Source organism: Scyliorhinus canicula, chromosome 15, assembly GCF_902713615.1.
Source record: "Scyliorhinus canicula chromosome 15, sScyCan1.1, whole genome shotgun sequence".
NCBI lineage: Eukaryota > Metazoa > Chordata > Chondrichthyes > Carcharhiniformes > Scyliorhinidae > Scyliorhinus > Scyliorhinus canicula.
In genome coordinates, this window is record NC_052160.1 from 77,099,799 (window position 1) to 77,125,628 (window position 25,830).

At 48.9% G+C, this 25,830-nt stretch overlaps 1 protein-coding gene across 4 annotated transcripts in view; it reads right to left on the reverse strand.

Annotated features, from left to right (window-relative positions):
* zgc:153896 (uncharacterized protein LOC569930 homolog) overlaps positions 1-25,830 on the reverse strand; it is an 85,930-nt gene that overhangs the window by 20,134 nt on the left and 39,966 nt on the right. For all 4 annotated transcript variants that reach the window (XM_038820580.1, XM_038820582.1, XM_038820583.1 and 1 more), the window contains 2 exons: positions 13,396-14,019; positions 11,148-11,394 (listed from right to left, as the gene is read on the reverse strand). In XM_038820580.1, coding sequence (XP_038676508.1) covers positions 11,148-11,394; positions 13,396-14,019 — 871 coding nt within the window. The remainder of the gene's footprint in view (positions 1-11,147; positions 11,395-13,395; positions 14,020-25,830) is intronic.

The following is a 25,830-nucleotide window of genomic DNA, read 5'->3' on the forward strand; positions in this document are numbered from 1 at the left end:
AATTTAGACTTATCGCTCTCTCTCTCACTCTGATGTACGCACAGATCTCTACTCGCATTGTTCATGGCAAATTGAAATGTGATAGGCTCAACTTTCATTTTTTGTTACGAAGAAGGAAACAGGAAATTTTCTAATGTCACATTCCCAGCCCCTACCCAGTGCAGCTGATCAGCGTGATTTTCACCTGAGTAGATGTGCATCGGATTGAAATCAGATGTGCTGACCCCCAGCTATCTTGGGAGGTGCAAATGAGGTCGGCAAATAGAAGGTTCAGTGACCACATCTTGGGTTCTATAAAACATACCGCCCTTCGACATGACTGCTATATTACATTTGCCTTCCTAACTGCCAAATGAACCTCTACGTCAATCTTAAGAGAATCCTGAACTCGCAGTCCTGAGTCCCTTTGTACTTCTGATTTTGTGATTCAGGCAAGTCCTCTGTTTTCCTATGCATTTCCCCATTTAGAAAACAGTCTATGCCTCTATTCTTCCTCACAAAGTGCACGACATTCTCATCCAAATCGTTGATATAGATAACAAACAGCAATGGGCCCAGCACTGACTCCTGAGGCATACCATTAGTCTCAGGCCTCCAGGCTGACAAGCATCCTTTCACCATTACCGTCTGCTTCCTACCATCAAACCAATTGTATATCTAATTTGCCAGTTGTCCGTGGATCCCATGTGAACTTACGTTCCAGAGAAGCCCACTATGTGGAACTACACTGAAGTTCATATAGACTACGGGCGGGATTCTCCGAACCCCCGCTGGGCCGGAGAATCGGCGTGGGATGGCGTGAACCCCCCACCCCCAGCCCCCGCCGGCTGGTGAATTCTCCGGCGTCGGGGTTTTGATGGGGCGGCAATCGCACCGTGCCGGTCGGTGGCCGCTGGTAGCAGACCCCCCCAGCGATTCTCCGGCCCACGATGGGCCGAGCGGCCACCCGTTTTAGGCCGGTCCCGCGGTGTAAATTAGACTTGGTACTTACCAGCGGGACCTAGCTCTGCGGGAGGCCTCCGGGGTCCTCGGGAGGGAGGGGGGGGGGTGCAGGGGGATCTGGCCTCGGGGGTGCCCCCACGGTGGCCTGGCCCGCGATTGGGGCCCACCGATCCTCGGGCGTGCCTGTGCTGTGGGGGCACTCTTTCCCTCCGCACCGGCTACTGTGGACCTCCGCCATAGCCGGTGCAAAGACGAACCCCCCTGCGCATGCGCTGGGATGATGCCAGCACACGCTGGCCACCCCACGCATGCGTCAACTCACCAGTTGATGCGGCACCAAGCCCCTTCCGCACTGGTTGGCTTGGCGCCAACCCCGCCAGCGCCGGCCTAGCCCCTGAAGGTGCTGAGGATTCCGCACCTTCCGGGAAGCCCGGCGCCGGAGTGTTTTACGCCACTCCTCGGCGCCGGGACCGCCTGCCCTGCCGGGTCGGGGAGAATCCCGCCCCATATCTTCTACCTTGCCCACGTCAACCTTCCTGGTCACTTCATCACAGAACTCCAACAAATTTATAAGGCTTGATCACCCATGCACAAAGCCGTGCTGACTACTCCTAATCAAACTCTGTCTTTCCAAAACCCGCCGTGGTGATATGCATCACTGTAAATACACAAGGGGTTAATGTAGATACACTAGGACACTGTAAATACACAAGGGGTTAATGTGAACACACTAGCTAGACACTAGAGGGAGCACAAGAGACATGACACACAGACAGAGGTCAGTAGGATAGGACACGACCAAAGGGCATTCAAGACACACACAGAGGTGACACTACCACAGGAGGGCATTACACCAACCCATATAAAAGGACGCAGCACACATGATCTTCCTCTTTCCAATGGAGACACTTAGTGAGTACACAGGGTTGATTGAACACATCACACCCACCACGTGGATTGTAGCAGACTGGTTAGATAGTCTGAGTAGCTATAGCTGGATTAACAGGAGAGTCAAATCCAAGTAGGAGAATCATTAACAGTTTTATAAATTTGTTAAAGCTATCTCCAAGTCTGAACCTTCCTTTGTCAGAGTGCACATCAAGGAAGCAGCTTATGCTGCGTCAAGAGCAAAACAAAACACCCGTATACTTTATACCTCAGAATCCTCTCTCGTAACTTAAGAGTACAGATGACAGGCTTACCGGTCTATAATTCCCAGGTTTTTCTTTGCAGTCCTTTTTATATAAGGGCACAACATTTGCTACCCTCCAGTCTTCTGGTACCTCACCCATGACTAACGATGATGCAAATATCTCAGTCAGGGCTCCCGTAATTTCTTTTCTAGCCTCACATTGTGTTCTTGGATATACCTGGTCAGGGCCAGGAAATCCACCTTCATACATTTTAATACATCCATCACCTCCTCTACTCTAATGAGAACTGTCCCCAATATATCACCACTAACCTTCCCAGGTAGTCTTCATGTCTTTCTCCATGGTAAACACAGAGGAGAAATATTCATTCAGAATCTCGCCCATCTCCTGCGGTTCCACACATATGTGTCCACTTTGGTCTTTGAGCGTCCTATTTACTCTTTAGTTATTATTTTTCCTTTAATATACTTAGAGACACCATTAAGATTCATCTTACTCCTCTCAGCCAAAGCTACTTCTTGAGTATACTCCTGTATCCCCTGTACACCACCAGCTGCTTGTAGATGGCCATGTACTGACATGGCACTGTCCTGATGTTCTTTGTCCTGACCAAACCTCAATATGTTTTGTCATCCAGAGTTCCTTACTCCTGCCAGCCTTGCCCTTCACCCTAACATGAACATATTGACCCTGAACTCAGTCCATTTCACTTTTAAAGGCCTCCCACATGCCAGAGGTCCCTTTGCCCTCAAACAAGCTACTCCAAGCAACCCTTGCAAGTTCTTGTCTAATTCCATCAAAGTTTACCTTGCCCCAATTTAGAACTTGCACCTGTGGACCAGTTTTGTCCCTTTCCATAACTATTTAAAAATTGTCTTACAACACCAGGTTAAAGTCCAATAGGTTTGTTTCAAACACGAGCTTTCGGAGCACTGCTCCTTCCTCAGGTGAATGGAGAGGTATCCTTACCACTCCATTCACCTGAGGAAGGAGCAGTGCTCCGAAAGCTCGTGTTTGAAACAAACCTGTTGGACTTTAACCTGGTGTTGTAAGACTTCTTACTGTGCTCACCCAAGTCCAACGCCGGCATCTCCACATCATATTTTAAAATTGACCTGAGGAAGGAGTAGTGCTCTGAAAGCTAGTGTTTGAAACAAACATGTTGGATTTTAACCTGGTGTTGTAAGACTTCTTGCTATTTTAAAATTAAAAGAACTATGGTCACTGGTCCAAAAATGGCCCCCCACTATCAGCTCAGTCACTTGCCCTGTCCTATTTCCCAAGAGTAGGTCAAGTTTTGCTCTTTCCCGAGTAGGACCCTCCACATACTGCCTGAGGAAACTTTAATGACGCACTTAACAAATTCCACCCCATCTAAGCTCTTAACACAATGGCAGACCCAGGCTATGTTCGGAAGATTAAAATCCCCAGCTATGACAACCATATTGCTCCTGTAAGTCTCCCCAATCTCCCTGCATATTTGTTCTTCTCATTCCTGTTGACTATTTAGGGGCCTATAGTACCAATATAGTATCAATAAGGCCCTTCTTATCACCCCCTTCTTATTTTTTAGTTCCACCCACAAAGCTTCGCTGGATGATCCCTCAGTTATTTAATCTCGGACTACTGCCGTGATGCTCCCCTTAATCAAAAATGCAACTACCTCTCATCTCTTTCCTCCACCTCTGTCCCACCTAACGTACCCTGGAACATTGAACTGCCAGTCCTTTCCCTCGCCTAGCCATGTATCAGTTATGGCCATAATATCCCAGTCCCACGTAACTATCCATGCCCTGAGTTCAGCAGCAATACCTGTCAGCCCTCTTGCATTGAAATAGATGCAATTTAATCCAACAGGATTTCTCCGCTCCCTGTCGTGCTCCTGCCTATCACATCTATACAGCTTGCCGTTGCTGAGTACGGCATCTCTTTTCAGCCCCTCATTTGCTCACCTGCTGCTAAGGAATCCACCCCTTCCCAATCTAGTTTAAACCGTCCTTTGTGGCGCAAGCAAATCTTTCTCCCTGAATATTGGTCCCTCTCCAGTTCAGATGCAACCCATCCCTCTTAAAGAGATCACCTCTGCTCCAGAAAAGATCCCAATGATCTAAGAATCTGAATCCGTGTCCCCTGCACCAATTCTTTAGCCACACATTCATCTACCATATTCTCCTGTTCTTACGCTCAGTAGCACGTGGCACTGGAAGTAATCCAGAGATTACCACTCTCAAAGGTCCTGATCCTTAACCTTTTTCTTCGCTCTCTATAATCACTCCTCAGGGCCTCATCCCTATTTCTATTTACGTAATTTATGCCAACGTGCACAACGACTTCTGGCTGCTCCCCCTCCCCCTCCCCCTTGAGAATGTACTGCAGCCGCTCAGAGATACCCTGGAACCTGGGAGGCAACACAACATCCTGGACTCGCTTTTATGGCCTCAGAATCTCCTGTCAGTCCTCCTAACTATCGAGTCTCACATCACGACAGTCCTGTTTAACTTTCCTCTTTCGCGCTGTGTTCCAGATCTAGCTACTGCTGCTTTCACCTGAATGATCCATGAGACCATAAGACCATAAGACATAGGAGCAGAATTAGGCCACTCGGCCCATCGAGTCTGCTCCGCCATTCAATCATGGCTGATATTTTCTCATCCCCATTCTCCTGCCTTCTCCCCATAACACCCGATCCCCTTATTAATCAAGAACCTATCTATCTCTGTCTTAAAGACACTCAGTGATTTGGCCTACACAGCCTTCAGCAGTAAAGAGTTCCACAGATTCACCACCCTCTGGCTGAAGAAATTCCTCCTCATCTCTGTTTTACAGGATCGTCCCTTTAGTCTGAGATGGTATCCTCTGGCTCTAGTTTTTCCTACAAGTGGAAACGTCCTCTCCATGTCCACTATATCCAGGCCTCGCAGTATCCTGTACGTTTCAATAAGTTCCCCCTCATCCTTCTAAACTCCAATGAGTACAGGCCCAGAGTTCTCAACCGTTCCTCATATGACAAGTTCTTCATTCCAGAGATCATTCTTGTGAACCCCCTCTGGACTCTTTCCAAGGCCAGCACATCCTTCCTTAGATACAGGGCCCAAAACTGCTCACAATACTCCAAATGGGGTCTGACCAGAGCCTTATACAGCCTCAGAAGTACCTCTCTGCTCTTGTATTCTAGCCCTCTTGACACTGACATTGCATTTGCCTTCTTAACTGCCGACTGAACCTGCACATTAACCTTAAGAGATTCGTGAACAAGGACTCCCAAGTCCCTTTGTGCTTCTGATTTCCTAAGCATTTCCCCATTTAGAAAATAGTCTATGCCTAAATTCCAATTCCAAAGTGCATAACCTCACACATTGTATGTCATTTGCAACTTCATTGTCCACTCTCCGAGCTTGTCCAAATCCTTCTGCGGCCCCCTTGCTTCCTCAATACTACCTGTCCCTCTACAGATCGTTGTATCATCTGCAAACTTAGCAACAGTGCCTTCAGATCGTTAATGTATATCGTGAAATGTTGTGATCCCAGCACAGACCCCTGAGGCACACCACTAGTCAATGGCTGCCATCCTGAAAAAGACCCCTTTATCCCACTCTGTGCCTTCTGCCTGTCTAATTTCCTTGTTACCTCCTCAAAGAACTCTAACATATTTGTCAGACACGACCTCCCTGTGACAAAGCTGTGCTGACTCAGTCCTATTTTACTATGCACTACCAAGTACTTTGCGATCTCATCTTTAATAACACACTCTAAAATCTTACCAATGACCGAAGTCAGGCTAATCGGCCTATTATTTCCCATCTTCTGCCTCCCTCCCTTCTTAAATAGCGGTGTTACATTAGCCACTTTCCAGTCCTCTGGGACCCTTCCTGCCTCTACTGATTCCTGCAAGATTATCACCAATGCCTCCACAATTTCCTCAGCTATCTCTTTTAAGACCCTGGGGTGTAGTCCATCAGGTCCAGGTGACTTATCCACCTTCAGACTTTTCAGTTTCCCCAGAACCTTCTCCTTAGTAATGGACACTGCACTCACCTCTGCCCCTTGGTTCTCCTGGAGCTCTGGCATTCCACTGGTGTCTTCCACTTTGAAGACTGATGCAAAGTAACTATTCAGTTCATCTGCCATTTCTTTGCTTCCTATTATTACTTCTCCACCCACATTTTCCAGTGGTCCAATGTCTATTTTTGCCTCTCTCTTACCTTTCATATATTGGAAAAAACTCTTCCTATCTTCCTTGATATTACTAACTAGCTTGCACTCGTACCTCATCTTCTCCTCCCTTATTGCTTCCCAATTCTCTGGCTTCCCACTAATCCTCGTCACTTTGTATGCTTTTTCTTTTATGCTGCCCTTGACATCCCTTGTCAGCCATGGATGCCTTGTCCTCCCTTTGCTGTTTCCTCCTCCTTGGGATGAATTTCTGTGGTGCCTCCCGAATAACCGCCAAAAACTCCTGCCATTGCTGTTCCATTGTCTTCCTTGCTAGGCTCCTTTTTCAATCAACTCTGGCCAGCTCCTCCCTCATGTCTTTGTAGTTACACTTATTTAATTGTAATGCCGTTACATCTGATTGCAGCTTCTCCCTCTCAAACTGCAAAATTCTATCATATTGTGGTCACTGCTCCATAAGGGTTCCTTCACCTCAAGTTCCCTGATCAAGTCTGCCTCATTTGTATTGAGTTTGCACTGAGTGCTGAATTTGGGTGCATTTGAGTGCTAGAATGAGAGTTTGGTGACTGAGGGATATTAAGGCTTTATTTTTTATTTGTATCTAAAGTCTAGTCTTTTTTTATTTAGTTAATTAACTTAAAAGTTGTTGTTTGGTTCAGAAGGTAAATTTTCAATCAGCTTTAAACAAAGGTTCTACTTGTTGCTACTTGCAGCTGGAGCTTGTTAATTAGTTAATTGGATTAGGCCAGTTTTCAGAGGCTAGAGTCACAATATAAATGTGAGCCAGCTACAGTGCAGACTTTGTTTGCACTGAGTGCTGAATTTGGGTGCATTTGAGTGCTATAGTGAGAGTTTGGTGACTGAGGGAGTGCTGAATTTGGTGCATTTGAGTGCTCTAGTGAGTGTGTGGTGACTGAGGGAGTGCTGAATTTGGGTGCATTAGAGTGCTATAGTGAGAGTTTGGTGACTGAGAGAGTTAGGTGAGGAGGGAGTAAAGTGCTCCTTTCATTTCATTTTCTCAAAGAGCGAGAAGAGAGCCCGGAGTTTACAGAGATTGCAGCTGACTGGGAGCAGAGTCGGAGGGCGGAGTTCCAGTTGCTCCACAGTGCAGCTATATTCTGTAAGGTAAGAGGGGATGGAGGCTAGGGCAGTTGTATGCTCCTCCTGTAGGATGTAGGTGGTGAGGGATACCACCGGTGTCCCCGCTGACTATACCTGTGGGAATTGCACCCAACTCCAGCACCTCAGAGACCGTTAGGGAACTGGAGCTGGAGCTGGATGAACTTCAGATCATCCGGGAGGCAGAGGGGGTAATAGAGAAGAGTTACAGGGGAGGTAGCCACACCCAAGGTACAGGACAAGAGTAGCTGGGTTACAGTCAGGGGAAAGAAAATGAACGGGCAGATAGTGCAGGGATCCCTCGTGGCTGTTCCCCTTCAAAACAAGTATACTGTTTTGGATGCTGTTGGGGGGGGGGGGGATGAGGGGGAAGGCCCTAGCGACCGGACCAATGGCACTGAGTCTGGCTCTGGGGTTCAGAAGGGAAGGGGGAAGAATAGAAAAGCAATAGTGATAGGAGACTCAATGGTTAGGGGAATAGATAGGAGATTCTGTGGTTGCGAGCGAGACTCCTGGAAGATATGTTGCCACCCGGGTGCCAGGGCCAGGGATGTCTCGGATCATGTCTTCAGGATCCTTAAGGGGGAGGGTGAGCAGTCAGAAGTCGTGGTGCACATTGGTACCAACGACGTAGGGAGGAAAAGGGGTGTGGATGTAATAAACAAGTTTAGGGAGTTCGGCTGGAAGTTAAAAGCCAGGCCAGACAGAGTTGTTATCTCTGGTTTGTTGCCTGTGCCACGTGATAGCGAGGCTAGGAATAGGGAGAGAGTGCAGTTGAACACGTGGCTGCAGAAATGGTGTAGGAGGGAAGGCTTTAGGTGTTTGGATAATTGGAGCGCATTCTGGGGAAGGTGGGACCTGTACAAGCAGGAAGGGAGGGTTTAAACTAATTTGGCTGTGGAATGGGAACCGGATTTATAGTCCAGCAACTAAGGTAGCCGATGTTCAGGACATCAAAGTGTGTAGTGAGGCAGTGGGGAAGGTAACACTGACAAAGGACAGTACTTGCAGGAATGGAGATGGGTTGAAGTGTGTATACTTCAACGCAAGAAGCATCAGGAATAAGGTGGGTGAACTTAAGGCATGGATCAGACGTTGGGACTACGATGTTGTGGCCATCATGGAAAGTTGGATAGAATAGGGGCAGAAATGGTTGTTGGAGGTTCCAGATTATCGATGTTTCAATAAGATTAGGGAGGATGGTAAAAGAGGTGGGGGTTGGTATTGTTAATTAGAGATAGTATAACAGCTGCAGAAAGGCAGTTCGAGGAGGATCTGCCTACTGAGGTAGTATGTGTTGAAGGCAGAAATAGGAAAGGAGCAGTCACCTTGTTGGGAGTTTTCTATAGGCCCCCCAATAGCAGCAGAGATGTGGAGAAACAGATTGGGAAACAGATTTTGGAAAGGTGCAGAAGTCACAGGGTAATAGTCATGGGTGACTTCAACTTCCCAAATATTGAGTGGAAACACTTTAGATCAAATAGTTGGGATGGGGTAGTGTTTGTGCAGTGTGTCCAGGAAGCTTTTCTAACACAGTATGTAAATTGTCCGACCAGAGGGGAGGCCATATTGGATTTAGTACTTGGTAATGAACCAGGGCAAGTGATAGATTTGTTAGTGGGGGAGCATTTTGGAGATTGTGACCACAATTCTGTGACTTTCACTGAGAGCTTCTAGGGGCTGGAAAAGGCTGGTCCGGGGGGGGAGTGGAACATAGAGTCTTGTTATACGCGGATGATCTGCTGTCATATGTATCGGACCCAATGGTGGGGATGGACGGTGTTATGGCAATCCTGAGGGAATTTGGCCGGTTCTCCGGATATAAACTGAACATGGCTAAGAGCGAGTTGTTTGTAATTCAGGCGAGGGGGCAGGAGAGTAGGCTGAAGGGGTTGCCGTTCAGGCTAGTGGGTGAGAGTTTCCGATATTTGGGCATTCAGGTGGCATGGGACTGGGGCAAGTTGCATAAGCTCAACCTGTCCCGACTGGTGGAACGAGTGAGGGAGGAGATCGGAGGTGGGATGCGCTCCCGCTGTCATTGGCGGGAAGGGTGTAGACTGTTAAGATGACAATTCTCCCGCGGTTCTTGTTTGTTTTTCAGTGTCTCCCCATCTTTATCTTTAAGAGGCTGAATAAAATTATTCTGGGATTTGTATGGGCAGGGAAGTCCCCGTCGGTGAAGAGGGTGGTCAACACAGTGATGATAAGGAAATGGATTGTGGGTGCGGGGTCGGGGATGGAGGCTGCTTCGTGCAGGGGCACTAGCTTAGCAGCCCTGGTCACGGTGCCCTGCTGCTTCCGCCGGCACGGTACTCCACCAGCCCGATAGTGGTGGCGGCTCTTCGGATCTGGGGCCAGTGGAGGAGGCATGTAGGGGAGGTAAGAGCATCGGTGTGGACCCAATCTGCGGCAACCACCGATTTGCCCCGGGGAACATGGACTGGGGGGTAATGATTGTGGAGGAGGGCGGGGATTGTGAGGATGGGGATCTGTTCCTGGAAGGGAGCTTTCCGAGCATGAGGGCGCTGGAGGCGTTTGGGCTGGCGAGAAAATGAAAATGAAATGAAAATCGCTTATTGTCACGAGTAGGCTTCAATGAAGTTACTGTGAAAAGCCCCTAGTCGCCACATTCCGGCGCCTGTCCGGGGAGGCTGGTACGGGAATCGAACCGTGCTGCTGGCCTGCTTGGTCTGCTTTAAAAGCCAGCGATTTAGCCAAGTGAGCTAAACCAGCCCCTTAGTGAGCTAAACCAGCCCCTTAGTGAGCTAAATCAGCCCCTTAGTGATCTAAACCAGAGAGAGAACGACTTTAGATACTTACAGGTGAGGGATTTTGTATGCAGACTGGTGCCGTCCTTCCCACGTCTCCCGCCGAAGGGGAGGCAGGACAGGGTAGTTTCTAGGGGAGAGGTGGGAGAGGGTAGAGTTTCAGACGTCTGAAAGGAACTAATGGGAGCTGAGGATATGCAGACCGAGGACCTGAAGCTTAAGTGGGAGGAGGAGCTCGGGGGGGAGCTGATGGACGGTATTTGGGCAGACGCCCTGAGCAGAGTAAACACGACCGCAACATGCGCCAGGCTCAGCCTGATCCAGTTTAAGGTCGTGCACCGGGCCCACATGACGGTGGCCCAGATGAGCAGATTCTTTGGGCTGGAGGACAAGTGTGCTAGATGCGCCGGAGGGCCGGCTAACCATGTACACATGTTCTGGTAGTGCCCTAAACTCAGGGGGTATTGGCAGTGATTCGCAGATGTCATGTCCCGTGTATTGAAAACTGGGGTGGTAATGAGCTCGGAGGTGGCAATCTTTGGGGTTTTGGAGGACCCGGGAGTCCAGGAAGAGAGAGAGGCCGACATTCTGGCCGTTGCTTCCCTGGTAGCCTGGCGACGAATACTGTTAGCATGGAGGGACTCAAAGCCCCTGAGGGCTGAGGTATGGTTATCGGACATGGCGAACTTTCTTGGCCCAGAGAAAGTCAAGTTCGCCTTGAGAGGTTCACTACTAGGGTTCGCCCGAAGGTAGCAGCCATTTATTGACTTCTTCGTAGAGGAGTAAGCGTCAGCAGGGGGGTGGGGGCTAGGGTAGAGTAGAGTAGGGGGATATTGAGGCAAGTCTGTGCATGAACAGAGCCGTGGTTTGCACTATGTTTAATTTGTAATTTGTTTCTTGACTTCTTTTTTTTTGTACTGTACAATGTCACTTATGCCTAAAATACCTCAATAAAATTGTTTGTTAAAAAAAAAGAAAAACTACTCAATACCTGGTTTCTCCAATCCATTTTCAAATGAATCTACCAACATCCCATCAGTATACATTAACGATCCATTGTTGGGTTCAGGCTTTACTCCTATTAACTTACACATCAATGGATATATATGAACACTGTCAAAAGGTTCTGACAGGTATGCACTCTTAAAATCAGGGCCAAAAGCTCGGAAAATCATCTTCATGTCCATTTCTTTATTGTCAAATCCATGGTCTCCTTTATTAATGTAAAGTATGATTCTCTGAAATGATAAATGAAATGAAATGAATGAAAATGAAATGGTCGATTGATGAATATCTCAATGACTCCCACAATACTCAGACAATGAACATTTTTTATATGACTACCTCTCGTTTCCAAAAATTACCTGTGCATTTCAAATTAACAAAATTGTATCATCTCTTCCCTGAACTTTTTGTGCCAGAATTTACAGTAACAATACTAATGAAATTAAAGGCAATTAATGTGCAAATCAGATAGCAACTTGAATGAATATGTGCAGTTAAGTGTTAAAATTTGGAAGTTATAAGCTGCCTGCTGGAAAATTTTAACCTCAGAAAAATAGAAATGAAGATGTAACAACTCTTTTCAATAAGAAATGAACCAACTTGTTAAGGCAGTTTTTAGAAATTCATTCATGGGATGTGGACATTATGGGTAAGACCAGCATTTGTTGCCCATGTCTAATTGTCTTAAACTGAATGTCCCACTTGGCTATTTCAGAGAGCAATTAAGAGTCAACCACGTTACTGTGCGTCCGAAGTCACATGTAGGCCAGACGAAGTAAGGACGGCAGGTTTCCTTCCCTAAAGGTTAGTGAACCAGATGTGTTTTACTACAAACGAGGATAGTTGCCATGGTCATTATTAGTGAGATTAGCTTTTTATTTAAGATTTAATAACTGAATTTAAACTTCACTAGCTGCTGTGGTGGGATTTGAACCCATGTCCTCAGACCAATAGCCTGGCCTTTGAATCGCTGCACTACCATATATTGTATAGAATCCCTACAGTGCAGAAGGAGGCTATTTGGCTCATCGAATCTGCACCGACCCTCTGAAAGAACACCCTATCTCTCCGGTCTGGTGGCAAAGTATGTTGGAAACAGAAATGATCAACAATTCCTAAACAAATTGGATGGGTGTTTGAGAGAAATACATTTGCCTGGTTACCGGAATAGAGTGAGGGAATCAGACTGACTTAATTGCTCTACAGAGAATTTGGACTCAATGAGCCAAAATACTGTGCCGCAATAACCTTTATGTTTATGTTGCACATAAATTCCCTATCTCAGTCTGGTCTACCAGAGGAAAGATAAACCTGCAGAATGACTCTATTTTAAGTTGTCCAGAGGTGGCACGGTACCACAGTGGTCAGAACTGCTGCCTCACCTTGCCAGGGTCCCGGATTCATTCCTGGCCTTGGGTAACTGTCTATGTGGAATTTTCACTTTAGCCCGTGTCCGAGTGAGTTTCCTTCGGGTGCTCCAGTTTCCTCCCACCATACAAAAATGTGCAGGTTAAGTGGATTGGACATGCTAAATTACTCCTAGTGACCAAAAACGTGAAACATAGGTGGGGTTATGGGGTTGCAGGGAGAGGGCAGGGAGTTGGACTCAGTAGGGTGCTACTTCAGAGGGCTGGTGCAGACCCGTTGGGCTGACACTTGGAAAGAGCACCTTACCTAGACCCACACCCTCACGCCATCCCCATAACTCACTAACCTCACATAATGCTTTGGACACTAAGGGGCAATTTAGCGTGGACAGGGTGGATAGGGAGCAGCTGTTCCCCTTAGTTGAAGGATTGGTTACGAGGGGACACAAGTTCAAGGTGAGGGGTGGGAGGTTCAGGGCTATTTGAGGAAAACGTTTTTACCCAGAGGGTGGTAATGGTCTGGAACACACTGTCTGGGAGGGTGGTAGAGGGCCGGTTGCCTCACATCCTTTAAAAAGTACCTGGATGAGCAATTGGCATGGCTTAACATTCGAGGCTATGCGCCAAGTGCTGGCAAATGGGATTAGAATTGGCAGATCAGTTGCCTTTCATGCGGCGGTGCAGACTCGATGGGCCAAATGGCCTCTTCTGTACTCTATTATTCTGTGATTCTGATTCCATGATCAAACGTTCAGATCATTTATTATTTAATTTATATCGAAAATAGAGATTCACATGTTTTGAATGAATTACTCTTTCCATGACCCTTATATAGTTAAAACATAAATAAAAGTATTTGTTACTTACCCCATTTACATTATAGCCAAGGTCTCCATAAACAAGGATTGGTAAAACACGATCATTTTTACTATAATGAAATCTTTCAGGAAACTCCTCCTTTTTATAGACTTTTAAATGAGGGTGGGCATTCTTCAATGCCTGGTAAACTTCTTCTGTCTTTCCTTCCTTTGGTAAAAGCATCCCAAAGCCGCCGTAGTCTAAAAGCTCAAGTTTAATATTTTTAAAATCGATGAATTTTGACAGCCTGATTTCATTCACTTCAGGGGCTTTCTTTATGGTTGTCATCCCATGGTCTGAAGTTATTATAACATTTAGCTTTTCCTTCAGGTTGTGTCTCTCAATGTTGTCTATTAGGTAACCAATGGTTCTATCAATCTGCCGGATTATATCACGTCTCTCCTGTGTCTCTGGTCCCGTTTTATGTCCAATATGATCAGGCTCTCCATAGTATAAAGTTACAAAATCAAAGTCTTCCTTTTCAAACCACTCCATGACAATATCAATGTTTATCCTCCATTCTGTCTCATTAGCATCTGGGTGAATAAGTGATTCCCCTAGAGATCTGTACAGTGCTTCTCCGCCGTATGTCACATTTCCTCCTGGGTAGTGGAAGGATGCAACTTTTTTTCCCTGTGAGGAGAATTCCTATTCATGAAAATATCCTTTTCTAATCGTTCAAGGGAAAATAGTGTGGTAGACAGTTCAATACCAAATAGTGTGGTAGACAGCTAAACAGGTCATCAATAAAATAATAGAATTCCTACAGTACAGAAGGAGGCAATTTGTCCCATCTGGTCTGCACAGAGCCTCCGAAATAGCACACATCTAGGCCGTCTCCCCCATCCTATTCCCGTAACCCCACCTAACCTGCACATTTCGGACACTCAGGAGAAGTGGAGGAAACCCACGGCAGACATAAGGAGAATATACAAACTCCACACAGACAGTTGCTCAAGGTCAGAATTTGGCGGCACGGTGGCACAGTGGTTAGCAGTGATACCTCACAGCTCCAGGGACCCGGGTTCAATTCCAGCCTCGGGTGACTGTCTGTGCGGAGTCTGCACGTTCTCCCCTTGTCTGTGTGGGTTTCGTCCGGGTGCTCCGGGTTCCTCCCACAGTCCAAAGATGTGCACGTTATGTGGATTGGCTGTGATAAATTGCCAATGTCCAAAGGTTAGGTGGGTTACTGGGTTACGGGGGTAGGGTGGTGGTGTGGGGTTAAGTAGGGTACTCTGTATTCCGGTGACGGTGATGTGTTGAGAGAATGCACATCAAGTGGCTCTCCTCCCAACCACAACTAAAAAGTCACTTTCAGAAGCATTTGTAGAGGTGAAAAGGTTGGTGGCGGCCCAGGGGAGTTTGAAGGGAAAGGTCGAGGACCAGAAAACGGGTCCCGGAGGCAGAATATATGAATTATGGGCCTGCCGGAAGGCATCGAGGGCAGAGACCCAACAGACTATATCGCCCAAATGCTGGGCAACCGAGTCGGGAGGGACAGTTTCTCCAATCCCCCCAGAACTCGACAGGGCACACAGGTCGCCCAGACCAAAGCTCAAGGTGGGGGGAGCAGCCAAGAGCAATTACAGCAAAGCTGCACTGATACCTGGATCGGCAAAGAATCCGTATCAATCAGGATATTGGGACAGACATGGGAAAGAAAACGGCCGGGTTTAATAAGGTTTGACAAGGCAAAATTGGCGCTCTACAAGAGTGGGGTGTGATTTGGCATGTTATTCCCGGCCAGACTCTGGGTTGCGTACCAGAGCAAAGAATATTATTTCAATACAACATAAACAAATGACTTTGTACGGACTAGCGGCCTGGACAGAGAACAAGCACGGCTGAGATGAAGGCGTACCAGAGGAGGATCGCTGAAAGTCAGAGAAAGAACCAGAGACTTATAGTCTTGGCTATGTGTCTGTGCGGGACTGTACTGCCTCATTCTGAACAGAAAGATAGGTTGCAGGAGAGAGTGAGGACAGGGAAAGGAGGTGAGTGGGCGGAGAGGAAAAAAAGGCAGTTGGAGAACACAGGCAAAGGGCTAGACCAGCCCAGGGAGGGGGGGCCACCACACTAGCAGGGTGGGCTAGCAAGGGAGGACAGGGAGCGGAGAGGGAGCGCCTGGCCGGGGTGGTGGGGGGGAGGAGACACAGCAGCAAGATGGGGGAATGCAGGGGGGGACAGGGAGGGTGAGACGTGGGAAGGGGACGGGGGGGCAGGGGGAGCACAGTACATTCAGGGCACTGATCGGAGAAAGAGAGTTGGCAACTGAATTTGCTTGGGAAGGTAGGGAGCAGGCAGAGGGAACAAGATGACACCACAAGCAGCCACTTTGGATGATTCATAAACAAAGGGAAACTCCTGAGTGCAGGGGCACAACACCGTGGTGTACACACAGTTGGCGGCCATGTTGGGTGCCCCCTGGACAAAGGAAAACCCCGAAAGGGCCCGGCTTAACTGTGAGGACGGTTTGGTCGGCCACCTAATAAAGAGTACAGGGGCACATCCACCAGGTAAGTGTGTGTGGTGGTATGAATGCGAGCACTGCCATTGGTGCAGAGCATGGGTTTCCCATTGGCTCTGGCTTGCCATGTGCCTCTCGTCAGATTGGCTGGGACTAGTCATGTGACTGCTCACCAATTGGTCGAGAGGCAAGTAGACCCCGCCTCCGAGGTATAAGTACCCAGAGTTCCCGGCGGTCGGCCTTTCTCTGTAGTCGACCACCGGGCTAACAACTAGCTGATTAAAGCCACAGTTTGGATCTTCATCGTGTCTCGAGTCCAATTGACGATACATCAATATGGTTGATCCCGCAGGAAACGGGGGGGGACCAGTAACCCCCCATCAGGATATTCACATGGAATGTGACTTAACGGTCCGGTGAAAAGATCCAGAATCATCACCCACTTAAGAAGCCTGAAGGCCAACATGATCTTCCTGCCGGAGACAACCTGAGGGTCGTACTGGTAAATGTATACGCACCCAACTGGGATGACACAGAATTTATAAAGAAGATCATGCCGGAAATCCCTGACCTCGACACACTGATTAAGAGTGGCGAATTTTAACTGTGTACAGGACCCACTGACCAACTAAGAAACTCCAGAACGGGGAACAGGCATGACGAATGAACTGGGAACATTCATGGAACAGGTGGGGGCTGTGGACCTGTAGTGGATCGTGCACCCTGGCGAGAGGGAATTCTCGTTCTTCTCGCCGATTAACAGGTATATACACCTGGATCGACTTCTTTGCAGTGGGGAAATTGATGCTTTCAGGAATAGTAGGAGCAGAAAACTCCGCGATATTCATCTCCGACCACTCTCCACATTACATGAATGTGAGGTTGGAGAGGGCCATGCCCAAAGCCCCACATGGAGGTTGGACATGGATCTCTTGGTCGACAAGGCCTTCTGCCAGAAAACATCACAGGCCAAAGGCGACTATGCACTAAAGGCCGTGGTCAGGGGTAAATTATAGCCTACAAGGCTTACAGAGACAGGAAAGAGAAGGCAGCCAGGCAACAGTTGATTGACTCCGTCCTGGAGATCGATAGAAAGTACTGCGAATCACTGACTGTAGAGCTTCTGGCGGAGAGGAAAGAGTTACAAATGGATTTTAACCTGCTATTCACTAGGAAAGCAGTACACCAACTCTGCCAAACACAGGGGACCTTCTACAAGCATGGAGAGAAGACAGGCCACCTACTGGCTCACTAGCTGAGAAAGCAGGAAGCCACTAGGGAAATAGCACAGACAAAAGACAGCAGAGGCAGACTGGTAATGGAACCAAAAGAGGTCAATCTGGCATTCGAGACATTCTACCGAGGGCAGCACACCTCTGTGTTTAAAACAGTTCCTCGATGGACTGGACATGCTAGTTGTGGGTGTGGACAGGTGGGGAAAATGGAGAAATCATGGAGAGCAGCAGCTCCATGCGGGCAGGGAAGGCAACGGACTTCTATAAAAAATTTGCGCCAGTCCTGGCCCCACATCTAAGGGACATGTTCGCAGACTCGCTGGCGAAGGGCACCCTGCCTCCTACACTAACAGAGGCCACAATATCGGTGATACCCAAAAAAGATAAAGACCCGATGGAATGCAGCTCATACAGACCCATTACACTCCTGAATATAGACGTGAAGATACTCGCGAAGGTTCTGGCCAAGAGGCTGGAGAACTTCCTGCCAGAGGTGGTCGCAGAGGACCAGACGGGCTTTGTCAAAGTAGGCAGCTTATTACAAACATCAGGCGGCTGATGAATGTAATAATGATCCCAAGGGAGAGAACACCTAGATGCATCTCCTTGGATGCAGACCGCGTTGAGTGGAATTACCTCTTTGAGGTACTGGAGCAGTTTGGGCTAGGAGCAGGGTTCACCTCCTGGGTTAAAATCCTGTACAACGCCCCCAAGGTGAGCATTCGGACCAACACCGCCAGCTCTCAATACGTCCAGCTGCACAGAAGCATACGGCAGGGATGCCCACTGTCTCTACTGTTGTTGACCCTGGCAATTGAACCCTTAGCGGTCGCTCTGTGAGACATGAAAAGCTGGAAGGGCATCCAAAGGGGAGGCAGAGCACAGAGTCTCACTCTATGTCTCAGAATCGTAGAAAGGCCTGAGAGCAATCATGCAGCTCCTGAAAGAGTTTGGAAACTTCTCGGGTTATAAACTTAACTTGGGCAAGAGTGAGCCATTCCTGGTGAACCCAAACGGGGGGAGGGACGTTGCTGGAGGACTCCCATTCAAATTAGCCCAAAACAAATTCCGCTACCTGGGGTTCCAAATAGCCCGGGACTGGACACAGATCCGTAAGTGGACTCTGACTAGCCTGGCGGAGGATGTCAAAAAGGACGAACAGAGATGGGACCCGCTCCCGCTCTCCATGGCGCGGAGGGTGCACACGATCAAAATGAACGTACTGGGAAGGAAGAATCCAAGAATCCCTAAATCAACGTTGCAGAGGAGAAAAGACATGGGCAGCCTGGCACTACCAAACTTATAATGCTACTACTGGGCAGGTACAGCGGAGACAGTGAGGGGATGGATACGTGAACCCACCATGAAATGGTTGAGCCCAAAGAGAAAATGCTGGAAAATCTCAGCAGATTCAGATTCAGATTCCAGCATCCGAAGTAATTTGCTTTTATGTGGAATGGGTGAGGAGGCTTCCTGCAAGGGACCGACCCTCCTGGCTCTCGCCATGGCAGCGTTCCCATCCCCCCCCGAACAAAACACACATCCCGCCCAGTGGCAGTAGCCACAGTAAGGACATGGAACCAGATGAGGCAATATTTCAGTCTGACCGAGGTGTCCCCCCCATCTGCAGAAACCATAAGTTCCCACCAGCCATGGTCGACACCACTTTTAAAAAATGGAGACAGGACAGGGGGAGGCTAAAAGTCAGGGACTTTTACATGGGGGACAGATGAACGACCTGGAACTCCCGACAGGCCAGGAACTTCAACACCTCCAGGCACTTTCTCCGGAAGGAGACAGTGGGATACCCCAGGGCCCTGGGGACCACATTATTAGAGGGCCTGATAAACACTGACAGTAAGGAAGAGGGAAACTGCGGAGACGACCTGGGGACAGAAGTGGGCTGGGGACTCTGGACCAGGGTCAACTCCCCCTTTCCTTCTCAAGGCTCAGCCTCATGCAGCTAAAGGTGGTGCACAGAGCGCACCTGTCCAGAACCCGAATGAACAGGTTCTTCCCGGATGTTGAAGATAAATGTGAAAGGTGCTAGTGAGGCCTGCCCAACCACATCCACATGATGTGTGCTTATCATAGAATCATAGAATTTACAGTGCAGAAGGAGGTAATTCAGCCCATTGAGTCTGCACCGGCCCTGGGAAAAAGCACCCCATTTAAGCCCCATACTTCCACCCCATCGCCCTTTATCCCCGTAACCCAGTAACCCCACCCAACCCAACCTTTTTGGACACTAAGGGCAATCCAGAATGGCCATCCACCTAATCTGGACATTTATGGACTGCAGGAGGAAACCAGAGCACCCGGAGGAAACCCACGCACACGGGGAGAATGTGCAGACTCCACACAAACAGTGACTCAAGCCGGGAATCGAACCTCGGACCCTGGAGCTGTGAAGCAACTGTGCTAACCACTATGCTACCGTGCTGCCCACTTGTCACCCCGAACTTGTGGGGTTCTGGACAGCCTTCTTCGAGGCGATGTCCAAGGTTGTGGGGGTGAGGGTGAAGCCATGCCTGTGAGTGGCAATCTTCGGGGTATCAGAACAGCCAGAGCTACACATGGGGAAGTGGGCCAATGCCCTCGCTTTCAGGGGAGGGGTGGGGGGGACAGGGGAGAATAGAAGCTAGGGGACAGAACACCCTGAAGGAAAGAAGGGGATGCCAAGGAGGGGCCGGGGGTGGGGGTGGGGGGTGGAGGAGAAAATACCAAGAACGATTGTATGTACAGAAGAACCACACGTGCTGTAAATATTGAAGGTAAAGTTTTACTGTGTATAATTGAAAATGCCAATAACAATATTCCAAAAAAAAGTAGGGTGCTCTTTCAAAGGCCAGTGTAGACTCGAGGGTCGAATGGCCACTGTAAATTCTATAATTCTATGATTCTAATTGAACCCGGGTCCCTGACGCTGTGAGGCAGCAGTGCTAACCACTGTGCCACCATGCTGCTCAATGTATGCATCCAAAAGAATATTGAAATGAAACTGATCCCAAATTATACAACTACTGTTTAAATGAAGGGCTGGTATGACAAAACTGTAAATTGGTGCAAAGCATGTTTACATAACTCTTTTTATGATTCTTGCAAAATATAATTTAGTCTGAGCAAAAACAGTGGCTAATTTCAATGCTAATGACACAAGGCGATGAAAGCATTTCAATGAAATCTGAAAAGGCTTGGGAAACCAGCTTGACCTCCAGCGAAACTGAGCAAATATGTGAATTAACTGAGGACATTAGAGAGAATGAGGCCTGATCATCTTACAAATGCAAAATACAGTAGGTACTGGGCAATCTGATATAAAAACAGAAAATGCTGGAAAACAAAACTCATATCTATCGGCATCTGTGGAGAGAGAAACAGTGTTAATACGTCGTCATTTGGTTTACATAGAACCTTAGAATCCCGAGTGAGAAGGAGGCCATTCAGCCCATCTGGTAATCACCAAGCACCCTATCTAGGCCACTCTCCCATCCTATCCCCATAACCCCACTCTCATGTGAGTGTGCCTTTAAGAAATGTGTGTTTTTATAGAATAACTGTAGTGGGTGTACCTTTAAGAAATGGGTGTTTATTACTGCAGTGATGTCAGAGTGCGGGTGGAGCTAGGCTTTCTGCCAGCTTTTAGTTTCACTTTGAGAAAAGCTTGGGTGTGTCTGTGTTGTTTTGGTTTTGTTTCAGTGTTGGAGCTGAAGCCAGACAAAGCAGGTGTACTAACTCTCTGCCATTAAAATTTCTTGATCATTTGGTGAATTCAGAATTATAAATGTTATCAATAGTGAATTTAAACCTGGGGCGGAATTCTCCGCAAGGCCCGACACCGTCGTGAAACCTGGAGAGGTTCACGACGGCGTCGGAAGCCTCTCCCGGCCCCCTATTCTCCCCTACCCGGGGGGATAGGTGGGCCGTACCGGGAAACTCGGCGGCCGGGCCTTGTCCCTGGCTTCAAGGCCCGGCGCGCCAAGAATGACGCCGCAGCGGCGCCTAATGATGTCAGCCGCGCATGCGCGGGTTGGGAAGCTCAAACCCGTGCATGCGCGGTTGCCGTCTTTCCCCTCAGCCACCCCGCAAGACGTGGCAGCTTGAATTTGCGGGGCGGCGGAGGGGAAAGAGTGCGTCCCCTTGAGACGCCGGCCCGATGATCGGTGGGCACCGATCACGGGCCAGTCCCCTCCCGAGCACGGTTGTGGTGCTCGATCCCCGATCCGCCCCTCCTAGGCCCCACACTTACCTGGCGCGCCATGTTCATGACGGGAACGGCAGGCCGCTCGGCCCATCTCCGAGCGGCGTGTCGGAAAACCGGACACGCCATTTTGTGGGGGGTAGGAGAATAGCGGGAGGTGCGGGAGTGGACCTCCCGCTATTCTCCCACCCATCGTGGTTGCGGAGAATTGCGGCCCTGATCTTTGTGTTAAAAGGGTCTTTTGTCTCCTGAATGTTGTTTGGGAATTTATTAAGGATTACCTAGTGCTGTATTCTTTGGGGGTTGTATTTGAATTAATGGTTGCTAAGATGTTCACTGTATGTTTTAAAAAGGTTAACTTGAGTTCATAGAATAAATATTGCTTTGCTTTAAAAAATGCTTTTCCATTTCTGCTGTACCACATCTGTAGAGTGGGCACAACAGCACCTATACTTCCTCAGGAAACTAAGGAAATTCGACATGTTCACACTAACTCTTACCAACTTTTACAAATGTGCCATAGAAAGCATCCTATCTGGCTGCATCACAGCCTGGTATGGCAACTGCTCGACCCAAGACCGCAACAAACTTCAGAGAGTCATGAACACAGCCGAGTCCATCACACGAACCTGCTTCCCATCCATTGACTCCATCTGCACCTCCCACTGCCTGGGGAAAGCAGGCAGTATAATCAAAGACCCCTCCCACCATGCTTACTCACTCTTCCAACTTCTTCCATCGGCAGGAGATACAAAAGTCTGAGAACACGCACGAACAGATTCAAAAACAGCTTCTTCCCAACTGTTACCAGACTCTTATGGACTGACCTCATTAACACTACACCCCTGTATGCTTTACCCAATGCCGGTGTTATCTAGTTACATTGTGTTCCTTGTGTTGCCCTATGATGTATTTTCTTTTGTTTTCATGTACTTAATGATCTGTTGAGCTGCTTGCAGAAAAATACTTTTCACTGTAACTGGGTACACGTGAAATTAAACAAATCCAATCCAATCCAATTTAATTGTTCATTTTATCACTGCTATTCCAGCACAGCTGTCCTGATGAATGCAAAGTGGAAAAACTTTGATAGTGTGTCTCTTTTGTCAGCAATACCAAATTTCCTTTTGGCATTAAAGGATCAAAGTTGAGATAATTTTTGAATCCTGACCCTGTTCGTGTCCTCAACCTTGGTGACCTGATAGGAAGCAGCCAATTTAGATGCCACCGATTAAGAATGGAACAGTGATACTAAAGACCCAGTCAGAAGGCTCACATTGCTGCATGGCTGGCAACTGCAATGATGAAGCAGAAAGAGCAGTGCCTGAAAATGGAGTAACTCTTGGGTGCTTGCAAAAAATTAAAGAGCTGTGGAGAGGGAACCCTGTCACAGAATTGGTTGTATATGTATCTGTGACCTTTTCCTCTTTGTAGTTGCTTCAGTGGTACATTGGGATAAAGCTCTGATGGATTCTCAGTCTGCTGCCAGGAGGCTGCCTCCAAGTAATTTCTGTACTCCAGCTTAGCAAGCAAAAAGCAGTCCAATTCCAATTGGTTGTAGGTTGCTGATTGATGTGGTAGCCCAAGTCTGCAAACTGCTGCTAGAGGCAGCACAAGGAACCATCCTGATGCAACTACTTCGATCTCCCTGCATCTCCTCTCCCCAGTCTCATGAGGATGGTTCCAGGTGAGAAATTTCAGTTATACAGTCAGAGAACGTAGCAGTGGAAGGGTGTTTTTCTGATTGGAGGGCTGTGACTAGTGGTGTTCCGCAGGGATCAGTGCTGGGACCTTTGCTGTTCGTAGTATATATAAATGATTTGGAGGAAAATGGAACTGGTCTGATTGGAAAGTTTGTGGACGACACAAAGGTTTGTGGAATTGTGGATAGCGATGAGGGCTGCTGTCAAAGGATATAGCAGGATTTAAATCCTTTGGAGACTTGGGCGGAGAGATGGCAGATGGAATTTAATCCAGAAAAATATGAGGCAATGCATTTTGAAAGGTCAAATACAGATGGGAAATATACAGTAAATGGCAGAACCCTTAAGAATATTGACAGGCAGCGGAATCTGGGTGTACAGGACCACAGGTCACTGAAAGTGTCAATGCAAGTGGAGAAGGTAGTCAAGAAGGCATACGGCATGCTGGCTTCTTCGTCCAGGGCATTACGCAAAAATATTGGCAAGTCATGCTGCCGCAGTAGAGAACCACATTTGGAATATATGGCGCAATCCACCGGCCACATTGTGCTCTCGCTTGAGTGCGGTAGATCTGGTGAATGCCGGGAGAGCCCTCTCGCGGACTTCCCGACATGCTTCGCACCCCGCGAGATTCACCCAAGTCCAGCAGGGTGTTCGAATCTGAAACATGCCCACAAAGTGTGTGACCAAACAGCACGCGCCGAAGCCTGTTTTAAACTGGCTTAACAAACTTACCCGGTATCCACTGGCAATGCGGGATGCACCGGCCTCCCCAGGGAGACCACAGCCAGGCGCCAATCAGCATTGGTCCACTCAAACATGGACCAGGTGGAATGGCACCCGGGACGTCTCCCGTCCCATCGGAGGCTTCTGGATGGTCAGTGTAAGTGCTCCTCCCCCTGGAATGTGGGCACCTTGGCACTGCCTTGGTACACCTTGGCACTGCCACCCTTGCGCTGCCTAGGTGCTCAGGTGGCACTGTTAAGTCGACAGGCGACTGCCTGGGTGCCAGGGTTGCAGTGCAAGGGTGCCTGAGTCAGGGGGTGAGGGGTCCATGCCCATGAAAGGAGGATGGAGGGGGGACTATAGGCCTCCGAGAGGTTGGGGGTGTGACGTGTGGGGGTTGTGGAAGGGGGGGGGGGGGGAAGTGCTGTAAGTGGGCTTGAGGGAAGCCTGAAGAGGGGGGCCCCTAGGGACCCCATAGGAGGGTGTCCTCACCTGGTTGGTGTGGGGTAGTGCCCATATGTGTGGACGGTGACATTACCCATGGGTGGGGACCCACAAGCTCCCTTCGAGATTGGGGCCACCTTTCAAAATGGTGGCCCGATCTCTGATTTCAGCTCACCAGTGCTAAAAAAAATTCTGGACGCGATTCTCTGGAAATACTTCTCCGTGTGTGAGCAAGCAGGAATTGTCGCGGGTCTTCCGGCGCTGACCCAGCAAGGCTAGCAACGCTATTCAACATCCAATTAACGAGGCCTCACAGGCTTCTCGCCTCAAATACTGGCGCGCCAGCTGATTCGTCGGGACCACGCACACCAGCTAACAACGATGGGCAGCACTTAAATTGCATTTGCTCAGCCAATCCCAGCCGCCTGACAATAATGACACAGAGGAGACCGGCCCCATGATTCAGGGATGCTGACCTGGGGAGGCTCCAGGACGTGGTGGAGGCCAGGTGAGGATGTCACTCAGTGCCAGGTTGACCTTGATGAGGTTTTTCATAGAATTTACAGTGCAGAAGGAGGCCACTCGGCCCATCGAGTCTGCACCGGCCCTTGGAAAGAGCAGCCTACCTGAGGTCAACACCTCCACCCTATCCCCATAACCCAGTAACCCCACCCAACACTAAGGGCAATTTTGGACACTAAGGGCAATTTATCATGGCCAATCCACCTAATCTGCACATCTTTGGACTGTGGGAGGAAACAGGAGCACCCGGAGGAAACCCACGCACTCACGGGGAGGATGTGCAGACTCCGCACAGACATTGACCCAAGCCGGAATTGAACCTGGGACCCTGGAGCTGTGAAGCGATTGTACTATCCACAATGCTACCGTGCTGCCCTGTGGGACATGCCCTGCTCTCAGTTGGGCATGGCCGAGGTGTTGCGGAGCTTGTTCCAGTCACAGGTGGGCATAGCTGAGGCACTGCAGAGCATGGTCTGATGACTGGGAGATGTTTCCCAGTCACTGAGGAGCATCTTTAAGGGCATTTGTTCAATGGTGCGGACCATGGGGAACCGGCAGGGCTCGCAGAGCCAGAGGATGCAGGGGCTCAAACCAGCTGCCCCCCCCCCCCCCCCCCCCCCCCCATACCCAAAGTAGGATATGGCAACGAACGGGAGGAGGGGGCGCTGGGTGCCAACCTGGACCCGTCCCACGGAGTGTTGATAGTGGCCACCAGTTCTCCCGGGTTCCAGCCCTCTGTTGAGGCTGTGTCTCGAGTTCGGCACATGGGACAGGGCACCACAGGGCTCTGTCCTCAGAACCCCCAGAGGATGCCCACCATGGGCATCAAAGGCCACGGGATGAGGTAATCAGCTGGCTGCCTCCACCTCACATGTGCATCCTGGGGAGACACCTAGACGTAGCGGTAGAGTTAGGAGGGCAAAACACATTGAGAATCACTGAGGGCACTGGGAGAGGGAGGACAGGGTAGGTAGGGGGTGAGGGCATTGGGGGTTGAGGTGGGTTGGGGGTGGGTGGGGCTGCACCATCAGGAGAGTGGGGACCTATATTGAACAATAAACACCCTTGTGCACAACCAGTAGCATGCCTCTGTCACTTACTTCCGCAATGCACCACTGCGTGCAGGTGATGGGTGTGAGCGAGCAC